This window comes from Antechinus flavipes, chromosome 1 (genome assembly GCF_016432865.1).
Source record: "Antechinus flavipes isolate AdamAnt ecotype Samford, QLD, Australia chromosome 1, AdamAnt_v2, whole genome shotgun sequence".
Taxonomy (NCBI): domain Eukaryota; kingdom Metazoa; phylum Chordata; class Mammalia; order Dasyuromorphia; family Dasyuridae; genus Antechinus; species Antechinus flavipes.
This window is the reverse complement of record NC_067398.1, coordinates 316,893,891-316,906,526: the sequence shown is the minus strand read 5'-3', so window position 1 is coordinate 316,906,526 and position 12,636 is coordinate 316,893,891. Positions and strand designations below refer to the sequence as shown.

The 12,636-nt window shown below is 34.4% G+C and overlaps 1 protein-coding gene across 1 annotated transcript in view; it reads right to left on the bottom strand.

The window, feature by feature from the left end:
• LOC127541231 (uncharacterized) overlaps window positions 1-12,636 on the bottom strand; it is a 152,214-nt gene that overhangs the window by 66,230 nt on the left and 73,348 nt on the right. The window contains exon 4 of the mRNA XM_051966439.1: window positions 10,960-11,037. Coding sequence (XP_051822399.1) covers window positions 10,960-11,037 — 78 coding nt within the window. The remainder of the gene's footprint in view (window positions 1-10,959; window positions 11,038-12,636) is intronic.

The window sequence follows — 12,636 nt, the reverse complement described above, 5'->3', positions numbered from 1 at the left end:
CAAATACTTAACAAAATCTACTTAGGGTGTGAAGCTAAATTTTTCATGGTAAAAAAAAAAAATTAATAAACATGTTGTGTGACAGTTTCAAAAAGAGAGCCCCAACCCAATTACAGCATTTCTCCATACAGGTGCAAAATCTTGAATTTCTTCTTCCATTCCCAAGAGACCTTCAGATTTTCTTGGACACCACTGACAGCTGCTTAATTGGAGAGGTTGAAATTTTTAGTGAACCACAGGTGAGCATGACAATTCTGACTGTGTCAAGTAGACATAAGTAGACATAAGCACCTTAACTCTAGACAGAGATATCTTGGCATCAAAGTATTCCCACAGGAGAGACTTGGGACTATCTTGATCTTAAGGAAAACATTCAATTTCCTTTTGTCAACATACAACTGATGAATTTGTGATATCTTTATCTTGAAAAGTATAAATTAGTCTAATTTTATATTCACATAAAACATAATTTATATAAATTATTTTATATTTATATACATTAAGTTTAATTTAATAAATTCCATTTAAAAGTATAAAAATTATGATCAATTTTTCACTTAGAAAAACTGTTTTTCTCGCAAGCTCACCATCTCAGTTCAGAGAAACAGATAACCAGAGCAAAAAACAAAAAAACTATATGTAATTATTGTTCTGAGCAAGTCGACAAAAAAAAGACAGACATAAGAAATCCTGAGAGTACAATCTTCATTCTATTGAAAGACACAATATGGAACATTTAGCACATCCTCTGCAATAAGAAGAAATCACAATAAAAGGGATTGACTCATCAAATGTCCCATAGAACTATACCTAATAGATGATCAATATTGATTTTTAGTAGGCTACACAGAATGGAGTTATAAAAACAGCAATATCATTAGAGTATAAGAACATTGAAATCATTGGGTAAAACAGATGACTATATGAAGTGACCTTTTCTTTCTTCCCATTGGAAGAAGAAGATCTCTATAACATATCCTGAAAAGTTACTGGCAATATTCCTGGTAAACAACTATGCATTTGCTAGATTGTTCTTCAGAATAGTACTCTTGATAGACTTTTCACCTCCATATATTTTAACTCCATGTGCTTATTATAGCCTCTAGATAGGTATGCGTTTCTTATCAACCTTCACCATAAAATGTTTAACAGCTCGAACTCATCACAAGGTAGTCAAAAGGAATAAAACATATTTCAAAGTATCTCGTGAATGAAAAGGTCCTCTGATATCATCTCATTCAACCCATAAATGTGCTAGAATTTCTATGCAACCGGAGTTCTTTCTGCCTGCAATTATATAATTGATTCTCTGAGCCTAAAGATTATAAATTATTAATCCTCATTGATTTTCATCTTATTAAGTACATCATTCTAATCTGCCCAAAATATTTTGAATCCTATCATCTAATATGTTATTCTTCAGAGCTTTATCATTTATAAACTAGATATACTTGATAACATCATTGAAAGTATTTGTGGTGTTCTCTTCTTTAAAATAATGGTTTTCTGGGAGCAGGTTTCTTGGGGAGGTTTTCTGGAGGCAGCCTTAGATTCAGTTGAAAGTAATAATCACTCCAAACGCAGCCAGCTGATAAAATGCAAGTGCTTATTTTCTCCTTCCTTGGGCCCGGGTAGCTTTCTTAGAGGCCTCAGCTTTCCTTGGTTCCGAGAGCTCTTGCAGTTGTCTTTTGCCTCTGCTTTCTTCAGCCTCCAGCCAGCACAAAGGTGGAAGATGGAATGAATCTCTCTTGCCTCTGAGAGAGGGCTTCTGGCTCTCAATCTCCCAGAGTGCTCCTTCTGAGTCTTGTCTCCTTGCCTGGAGCTGAGCAGCTTTCTGGAGAGCCTTTCAGACCAGCCTTGGTCTCAGTGGGGGCAGTGCAGGAGGCCAGCCACCACAGTGGAATGAATGAATCTGGCTGCATCTCCAAGAAAGGGCTTCTCCTGAGCTGACTTGACTGGCTCACTGAAGCTCTATTTATGCTCCTTCTCCGAGAGTGGGATTGTGGGATCCGAGAGTGGGATGATGGATTTCCTCCCAGAGTGCTCTCTGGCCCTAAGAGCTTCTTGCTTATATGAGTTCTCTAAAGGTGTGAACACAAGCATTGTTTCTATCAGTTCTACTTAGTACCTTGTTTCAAGTTTTGGCTCATAACATCTCCTCATAGGATCAGATCAATCATACTGAACCATGCTAAATTAAATAATTATTGCCTCTATCAACTCTAATGACTTAACACTTTGTAAGAATCCCAACAAGTATTAATAAAAAAGTGGTTAAAAATTTAAAATATTTTATTATATACTTATTAACTTTTATTAAATATCAGATATAAAATGTTAAATTAGTATTTGTTATTTATTAGTAAAAATATAGGATCAAAAACATTACTAGTGCTCTCCATTAGAGACTTCTTTTCAAGATAATATTAACCTACTCATTACCAGTTCTGAACAAACCTAAGACAATTTCCCATTATGAAATATTTTATATATAAGGAGCCCCTTAAGCTGAAGAAGATTGTCAAAGAAATAGAGGCAAGGAGAGGAGTGAATTTCAGCCACCATGAACAACAAATGCAATGGCTCAGAAATGGGAAATTTAGTTTTGTGAAGAACAAAAAAACATCCGATAAAGTACATGTAACAATACTGGAAAATGAGTTTGGAGGCAGGTATAAGATGGGATGGAAGGTAGGAAACCGAGGAAGGAAGAACCATTTATTAAGTTCCTAATACTTGCCAGGTATTAGGCTAAGTGATCTACAAATATTATCTCACTGATCACAAACACAACCATGGGACATAGCTTCATTTTACAGATAGGAAACTGAGGTAGACAATGGTTAAATGAGTCGCTCAGGATAACAAAGTTATTAAGTGTCAGAGTCTGAATTTGAACTTTGATCTTGATTTCAGGCTCAGTTCCCTAATCCAATATGCTACTTAGCTGTAAATGCTTTAAATAATCCATGGAGGAGTTTATATTTCATTCTAGAACAGTTATTGAAGAAGAGTGATAGGATGAGAACCCTGCTTTAGGAAAATTCCTTCAACAGAAACACTTTGTTTAAGCAGTATATATCACCCTCAGATTCTTGATTATGATGGACAAACATCATGGTTTTTATTCACACAGGAAGGACCTATGATTTTATCAGGCAGGGTATAGAAACTTAATATACCAATGTAGATTATAGTCTATCCACACTTTAGTATACGAGTTGTAGAGTGTTTCTGTAGGATCATGGAGATTAAATTTTTTAAGCAAGGTCCCACAGCTATTATATGTCACAAATTTAATCCACAGCCCAAGAAAGGAATATTAGAGGAAACTGGAAGGAATCTTCCTAATTCCAAGCCCTGTGCTCTGTCCATTCCATCACACTTACTTGTAGCACATCAACATGTAATTAAAATAGGGATGAACAAAATGTTCCAGATGTTGTCGAAGGCAAGAAAGGGAGTAGCGCCTCTTGATTGATGGGTCTCTCTTAATGGTGCCTAATGTCTCATTACCTGTTTTGACTTCCTTAGTATCAATTAGTTCAGTCATATCAAGAGAACCTAAGGATAAACTAAAAAGACAATGGACTACTGGTAGAAAATAAATATCAAGATTACTATAACAAATTATACTCTCAGTGAAAATGGAACCATATCCCTCGACTCATCAAAATCCCAAATAGGTAAAATGAGAAAATGAAAGAAGAGAAAGCAAGTAGTAAAAAGGGGGGAAAAACTGCAAAGTGGGAGAGACAGTTGCCCTTGAATAAAAGAAGAGCTGAGTTCACGGATGTATGTACTGGTATTAAGATAATACACAAATTACTTAGCCTCTCTGTGATCTAGGACTCCAGGCAATTGTCTTAAGGCTTTAAATTGTTTTGTTTTGTTTTGTTTTTTAAAGCTGATTTTCATGGTTAGTGTGAGTTCCTTAAAGTGAAATTACAGGTTCAGATCAAGCAATGGTTCCTGAGAGAATCCTGCTCTTATAAAAGCCTTAGGAGGTGGGAGAAAGGGGAGAGAAGACAACTGGACAATTAAATACAGAATTATCACTACACAAAGGAGACACATGGCATGTCCCAAAAGTTTTAGTTCATTCTTAAAAGTCTTAAAGACTTTGGGGACACTTTATGGCTTTAGCTTAAAATTGCAATAAGATTTTTTGAAGGTACTAAGGTATCCACTCTCAAGAAACCTGAAAAAGAAGAAACTATCATGTTTTTATTTTTGTTTTTGTTTTGGGGGAAGAAGGATCATAGATATTATTGCCTCTGGAGAAAAAAAAGGTAAGCAAGAAGACATCAGCAACTGCCCACCCAAATGTCTATTTTCCTATCTCTACTTTATCTTTGCTCGCTTGTGTTTGTAACCCCAGAGCTTAGAACAGTATCACACACACATATTAAATATTTAATAAATGATTTTTTATTCATTCATTCAAGGGGGTGAAGGGAAAAAGCATTTATTAACCCCCTACTATGTACCAGGAACTGTGCTAAGAGTTTACAATTTTATTCTCTGATTTGATCTTCACAATAACCATGGGAAATAGATGTTATTTTTATTCTCATTTTACAGTTGTGGAAACCAAGGCAGAGAGAGATTAAGTGATTTGCTCAGTCATGCAGCTGGAAGTGTCTGTGGTTGAATTTGAACTCGTCTTCCTGGCTCTAATTTCCATATTTTGTCCACTATGCCACCCAGCAACCCTAGAAAATAGAGATCCATTCTGTTCAATGATCATTTATATTATAAATATCAAGCAAAGCATAAGACAGGAAGAGATATTGTCACCACCTAACTGCATTTTGAATTTTCTTGAGCTGTTTGATGAAGGTACAAGAAATGAACAGGCAGGCTTTCACAAGGTTAAAGGACTCTACCAGGGTCACCATCAAACTACATCTTTACCACCACAGAGCTGACTGAAAAGTGCAAAAGATATAAAAGCTCTTTCTATTTTTTTCCTACAAAAATGCTAACTTCTTGTCCTGGTACATAAGCTTTTAAAATCTGACTCCCATCTACTTTTCCAGATTTTTTTTTTCTAATACTCATGCCCTCAATAAATTTTATGTTCAAACTCAAAACTCCACTTTGTGAATTCAGAGAAACTATTCTTCATGTCAAGAATAAACTCCCTCCTCATCTATCAGTCAAAAATCTTGAAAGTTTCTTTGTTTCCATCATTCTAATTTTGGTTTAATATGTTTATACAACACAAATCTAAGATCTACTTGATAGGAGATTTGATGACTTATCACCACTGTTCATTATCTTTAAAAAAGGCTCTCAGAAAAGTCATTTGATGATGACGTAGTATGCATGGTCCAATTCCTGAATGATAATAATAATAATATAAAAGTGGTCTTCAAACAAAATATAGGCAGCGGCCAGCATAGTCTCTGCTCAAATGCTATTGCTACAATTTCCAGCTAATGCCTTCCTTGCTGGTTTGTGAACAGCAGGTGGTATTCTGCAAAAGCTGATTAATACTGGGATTTAAATAGCTGAAAATTGAAGCAAAGTGCCCCATGCTGGCAATTTGTTAATCAAAAATTGCTGCTTCCCTCCTTGTACAAGATTCAGCCCATCTTATAAAAGCCATGCATATTTCTTCTGAGATGCAATGTCATATATTCTCCTCTCAATGAGATTGTATGTTATTTCCTCAACATTAATGAGAATTTCATGGGTTCATCAAAAGGCTAAATCTCTATAATTGCATTGAATTAACTTCCAAAGTGGAAAGAAAAGATTTGGTTTCATAATTAGAGCTTCTCATTCCATTTGATTCATAGATCTGTGCTGGCCTTGACCTCTGTAAATGATGTCGTCTAAAAGAGACATTATATTTCTTTAAAATTCTATTTAAAAAAAAAAAAAGAAAATGTTAAAAACTCTTAGGAGAGCTATGCATTTTATTGATTAACATTTGAAGGGACCGATATGCAACAACTAAAGTAATTTAACCATCCCAAATTTGTGTACAATAAAACATCGGAATATGATCTGACCAGGCTTCCCCATTCCCAGAACCTACCAAGACTAATAAATCTGTACTCTTCCCAAGGGGTACGAGCTCATGATTGCTACTCCTCATCTCTTGCCACCCAAGATTACAAAGTCAACTTTGTCACTCCAGGCATGCTTTTACTGGAGGGAATAGCCAAGAAAGTAGGAGAGGTTTGTAGATTTTCTGGATAGTCTCCCTTCTTTCCTATGACTCTGTCACCACCTTCATCCCCTGACACCTGAAATATTATAACATCCTGCTGTTTGATCTTCCTGCATTAATTCTTCCCCTACTCCCAAGTGTCATTTACTCAACTGTCAAATTAATCTTCCTAAAATGCAGATCTAACCATGTCATCCCCCTATTCAGTCAACTCCAGCAGTTCCCTAACACTCTTGGGATTATATCCTCTGTTTAGTGTTCAAAGTCTTTCATATCCTAATCTAGTTTTATAACTTATTCTGCCTCCCTTTCTACCACATATTCATCTATCCAATGATATAGGCTTCCTTTCTTTACTTTGCTTAAGATATTCCATCTCCAAACTCCAGACATTTTCACTGAAAATACTCTCATCTCTGCCTCTTGGTTTCCTTAGTTTTCTACAAGACCCAGACAAAACTTCTATGAGCAGCCTTTCCTGATTCCCCTTAATGCCAGTACCTTCTATCTATTGATTATCTTCAATTTATCTTATATGTATCTTGTTTGTACATAATTATTTTTGTACCCTCACCCATGAGTTGTATGCCCATCACTTGGTACATAATAATTGCTAAATAACTGTGTCTTGGCTGATTTCATATCATTCATGTTTTATTCTACTGCTTTCTTTACTAAAGTAGCAGATATGGATATAAATGTGCGCACACACACACAATTTAGTTTAATTAACTATACTTTTTGCAAGGCAATAGCAAATACATACTGTGTCCATTACTGATTATAGTAATAACTGGAATTCACCAAGAAGAATAGAGATACATGCTTGGCTATGCTCTCTAGTAGAAAAGAGAACAAGGAAGCAAGTGAGTAATATTGCCCCCAAGTTAGTGACCCCTTGCCTTTGATCCCACACATCCTTGTTGTTGCCATATTTCTTCTAACCAGACTTTGATTTAGCTTAAGTCTTTCTTAGACATTCACTTTTTTTGACTTCTTGATTAAAGATCACTATTACAAAGGAAAAGTCTCTCTAGCACTCTCCAGACATTGAGGTGGATAAAGCACAGAATGTGGTATCAGAGTATCAATGTTTAAATTCTGCCTTATTCTCTTTCTAGCTCTATGGTTACTTAAACTTTCAGAGTCTCAATTTCCACATGTATAAAATGAATCCACCTCACATAGTTTTTGTGAGGAAAGCACTTTAGTGGCAACAAATAATTGTGAATCATTACCATCACAACCACCACCACCACCACCATTATAATTCATTGTTTTAGATGCTGGATCCCCTGGCTTGAGCCCTACTATACTAATGATATACTTCAATATATTCCTCTAAGAATCTATGGCAACCTCCACATCCCCATTCCTATGAATTTAGTTGAGTTCTGTTATATTCTGGAACAGAGTTGGACTCTGTCCTAGTACAAATTGAAATGGAGCTAGACAGATAGCCATGGAAAATTCTTGCATACGTTCTCTAAAATATATATATAACCTACAGCTAGTTTGAAAAGTTTTTATAACTGCATTCATGATTAAATGATACCTTGGAGTCAACATACTAATGACTGAAACTAAAGATTTAAATCATGAGATATGTGGCAAGGAATATTATTTAAAGCTATGTTTCTAGCCCTAATTCTAAGTGTCTCTCTTTATATTTAGTGGTGTTATAGCCCAAGATGACAGTGTCAAAAAGGAGTGAGATTTAAGAAGTAAGATGCTCCCAATATATAGAAGATATGTATATATCAGCCATTCTATTAAAGATTTGGTTAAATACATCTTTGCAAAGTAAAATTCAACAGGTATTTATTGGATAATTATGTATTCAGTACCATGGCATGCTAGGCACTTTGAAAAATATAAAAGCAGAAAATAGTGTTTTACCTTACAATCTTTTGGGAGGATATATATGCAGTACATACTTGGTGAGCAGTGAAGTGATGGTTCAGTGGACAGAGCACTGGTCCTGAGGTCAGGAAGACCTAAGGTCAAATCCAGACTCAGAAACTTACTTGCTATATGGTAAGTATGCCTCTTTTTGCCTTAAAAGCACTGGAAAAGAAAATAAAACTACTCCAGTATCTTTCCCAAGAAAGTTCCATGGATTGTATAGTCTAGAGGATCACAGAGAGTCATATATATATATATATATATATATATATATATATATATATATATATATATATATATATATATATATCCAGAAAGACTATTAATAAGTTGGAGGGTAAACAGGGAACAGCAGCCAGGAGAACATGATGTTTCAAGTCCATGCCATATGAAGATTAGTTGAAGGAATTGGTTATCTTTATCATGTAAGACTCTATAAAATCTGTCTTCAAGTATGTGAAGGCCAATAATGTAAAAAAGAGAGAGAGAGAGAGACAGAGAGTAGTCTTGTTTTATTTGAACTCAGAAAGAAGAATCAAGAGCAAAGGATAAAAGCTGAAAAGAGACGTATTTAATTTTTTGTAATTTAAAGAGAAACTTCCTGCAAATGAGAGATGTTTCAAAAAGAAGTAGAAGGATCTGGAGGTAATGTATAGGTCCTTCTTTACAGGTCTTCAATCAAGGATTGAATAGCCATTTATTAATTATGATTTGGTGGTGATTCTTAATTCAATTATGAGTCAGACTAGATGACACTTGACAAACCTGTAATTTCAAGATTCTATGATTTGAGGGTATCTGATTATGTATTAAAGATTATAAATGTCACAGGAGCTCAACCACTAAAGGAATGGTTGTTGAATGGAAAAATCAAGGAAATTGTCAAAGAGAGAATGGGATTTGAATGAGTAGGATTTATATAGAGAAGAAAAACCAAGGATCTTAAAACAAAGCATCTTAGAACAAGGTAAGTTGTCCTAAAACCTCCCACAGTCAATTACATTGGTTGTTTATAAAGGAAAAAATGATTTTAAGTTCAATTGGTAGAATATTTTTCTGTATCAAGTAGAAAGTCAGAAACATCAGAAATAATCACAGTGAATAAACAATCTCCAGTGTCTAGACATAGTCATTCTATTCCATTCTTGTCTGAATCATGATATAAACAGAAGACTATGTTATCATATTAGAAGGAAGGTAAGCAACTGATAATCTACTATTTAAAAATAATGTCTTATGAGATAAAAGTACATAATTTGTATCCCAATCAAAGTTTATTTTTGACAGAGAAAGAGATGTCACTAAATAAAAGGCTAAAGTCATAAACTGCTATTCATGAATGTCCTTCTGAATATTTCTCGTAGGGATAAGATAAAAACAGCTAATTCCCCTAGAATGAGCACAGTAGCCTGCTCTATAAAAAAATCTTCAAAACTATATGACTATTTTAGATGTATCCTACCAGCATAGAGTATGATAGAATTATTATTCCCTAATCATGAATACTATCTCTTAATGCATCCTAATATATAAACTCTCTTGACAGCTATTTGAAATTGTTGATTATTATTACATTTGTAATAAACTAAAAAAGAAACAGATTATTTTTCAGATAAACTCAAGTCAAAACTCTTCAACTTATACATATAAAGATTATTCTTAAAAAAAAGTTAAGAATTATTTATCCCATTATTAGATTCAACCCAATATTCTGGCATGTTGAGATCTTTATCCACCCTGATGCATCCAACACGTTACGTATGTCATATGCATACATAAATTACTAGCAACAACAACAAAAATTACACAACAGATAAAATTCCTAGATTATTCCATTTGAATCTGCTTTTCAAGGTGATCTAGAACCATTAATTACTACTCTGTACCCAACCAGTTATCGATTTCCTAAATTATATGATTGTTTGAACCAGGGTTTCTTAAACTTTTTCCACTTGTGACCCCTTTTTGCCTGAGAAAATTTCTATACAATCCTGGGTACATAGGTATATAAAATAGGTATATAAATAAAATATTTACTGATAAAAAATCATAATTTTGTGATATTGGGGTTGCAACCTACAGTTTAAGAAGCTTTGGTTTAAACCAAATATTTCTGTCTAATATACAAGAATTTCTGTGCATTTTTGTCAAATGTTTTGCCAAATTCTAGGAAAATTAATTCACCTCCAGTCCCCTAATGTAACATTCTAGGACTGCCACACATACATGAAAGCAAAATTAGTCTGATATAATATATTCTATATGAAGCTTTCAAGAAGAAATATAACTTTGTAAGTTTCACAATTGAGGGTGACAATAGACAAGGAGATTTCTATTATATACATACTTGAATGTACATAATATATATGTTGAACGATGTGTGGGGGGGAGTAATACACTGTTTTAGGGATAGAAGTGTAACTAGCTATTTTTGGACTAGGTATAAATAGCAGCATTGGCTGCACAACCTCCAGAAAGCCGAGTCATTACTTAGAATCTCACAAGATTTCTAGAACATTATAAAATGAGGGCATGAGCCCCTTTGGAATGAGACCACCATTACTGTCATTGTGGTAAGCAAGATTAACATTAAAGGAAGTATTCCCAGATTAGTGCTGTTGGTTACCCTCCAAATTTCTAGCACAGTAATGTCCCACATTGGTGGGGCAAATTTTCAGTTACCATGCTCTATTATAGATTTGTTTATAGGTACCCCAAAGGAATTAACTTTTTCATCCCAAAGTAATAGGTAACAAAATATAAAACACAAAATTACAGTAACTCAGCAGTGAGCACCCTAAAGGGGTTTTCATTGTTTCTGTGTCTAATATGTAATCGTTGTATACAGATGAAAAGTTGAAGGTTATTACCTGTTTCCATGTTTTTTAACTAAGGCTCTGATGGCTTTGTCTGTAATTTGGCATCCATTAATAGATAATGCGAGAAGGCTAAAAGTAAACACAATTAAAGTTACACTTGAATCATTTTTTCTTTTTTTAAAAAAGATAGATCTTTACCTGTCTATATAGATCTATATTTCTATCTGTATACAGATATATAGCTCTACAGAGAGAAGCATATATAGAGTTTTATAGATGGATTCTTATTTAAATATCTATAGATAAAGATATACCAACATATAAATATATATAGATAGAGAGAAAATCATATATAACATATATATAATAACAAAAATATAACATTTGCTATGAAAAAAAAACCCAAAAGAAATCTAAGGTCTTAGACAATACCAGCAGACTCTAAATAGTTAAATAACATTGCAAGGCACCAACATAAGCAATATAGATAAGTGTGATGGGAACTCAGAAAAGGGAGTTACTGTGATTGCAATAAATGGCTTAAACCAGGATTAGGGATTATTTTCATGTTGCAATTATTCTTGTTATTTCAGCCTTCAGACCTTAAGGCTACCCAAGCGTTTACAAGAGGCTATTTATTTATTTATTTAATCTAAGGTGGACAAAACCATTTACTAAAACTAAGCTATCCTTCTTCCTGGTTCAAGAATGACTCAACGATGTGATAATGCCAAAAGGACAAAGATAGTTTTAGACTGCATTAACAGGAAAATGACACTAGAAAGCTACAGGAGGGATTTAAAGGAAAGCAATTCTTATGGTGAAGGAAATTACAACTGTCTCATTTAATCTGGCCTATACAAAGACAGGTTAAAAGAATTAAGGATACTTATCCTAGAAAGGAAAAAATGGGCTGATTCAATCCTAAATTTCCTCCATAATTAACATATATAAATCCAAATTGAGAAGTAATGTGACCTACTGTTTAGTCACACTACTTAAAAGGAAATTTGGGGAGCCAAGAAAATATAGGGTCAAGTCCTACATCTGTCATACACAAACTGTGAGAAAAAGGACCAGGAATATGGTGAATGGAGCTGCCAGAGGACTACTAAATATTCATTGTGAGAATTTATATCTAGCAAATGGATGAAGGCTACAAATCAGGGTTTTAAAAAATCATTTTGTTGATTGTCTTGACTTAAAATGATTAAAACGAGGAGAAAATGTTTGTTAATAATGCAGATTAAGGGGCACCTATGGGGCGCACTGGATAGAGTCAGGAGGACTTGAATTCAAATCTGATCTCAGACACACTTAATACTTCCTAATGTGTGACCCTGGGCAAGTCACTTAACCCCAATTGCCTCAGAAGAAAAATAATGCAGATTAAACTTAAAATATAAAGTGCCTAAATATTTTTAGTGAGATGTTGGGTTGTTGTTGTTATTGTTGTTTGATTCTAGTCAAATTGAGACTTGTTTAAGCTTAAAAAGTCCAACGTCTCCCACTGCATCATGGGCCATCTCCAGTCATCCTGATCTATATCTGGCTACTGGATCCAGATGGCTCAGAGGGGAAAGTGAGGCAGGTGAACTTGCCCAGCCCTCCCTCACTCGAAATCCAATTCACTTACATGCCATGGCATCCCTTCCCTACTGTCATGGTTCTCTTTGAGAATGAAGGACAAAAAACAACAGTATTTGTTAGCACACACTAAAACAATTG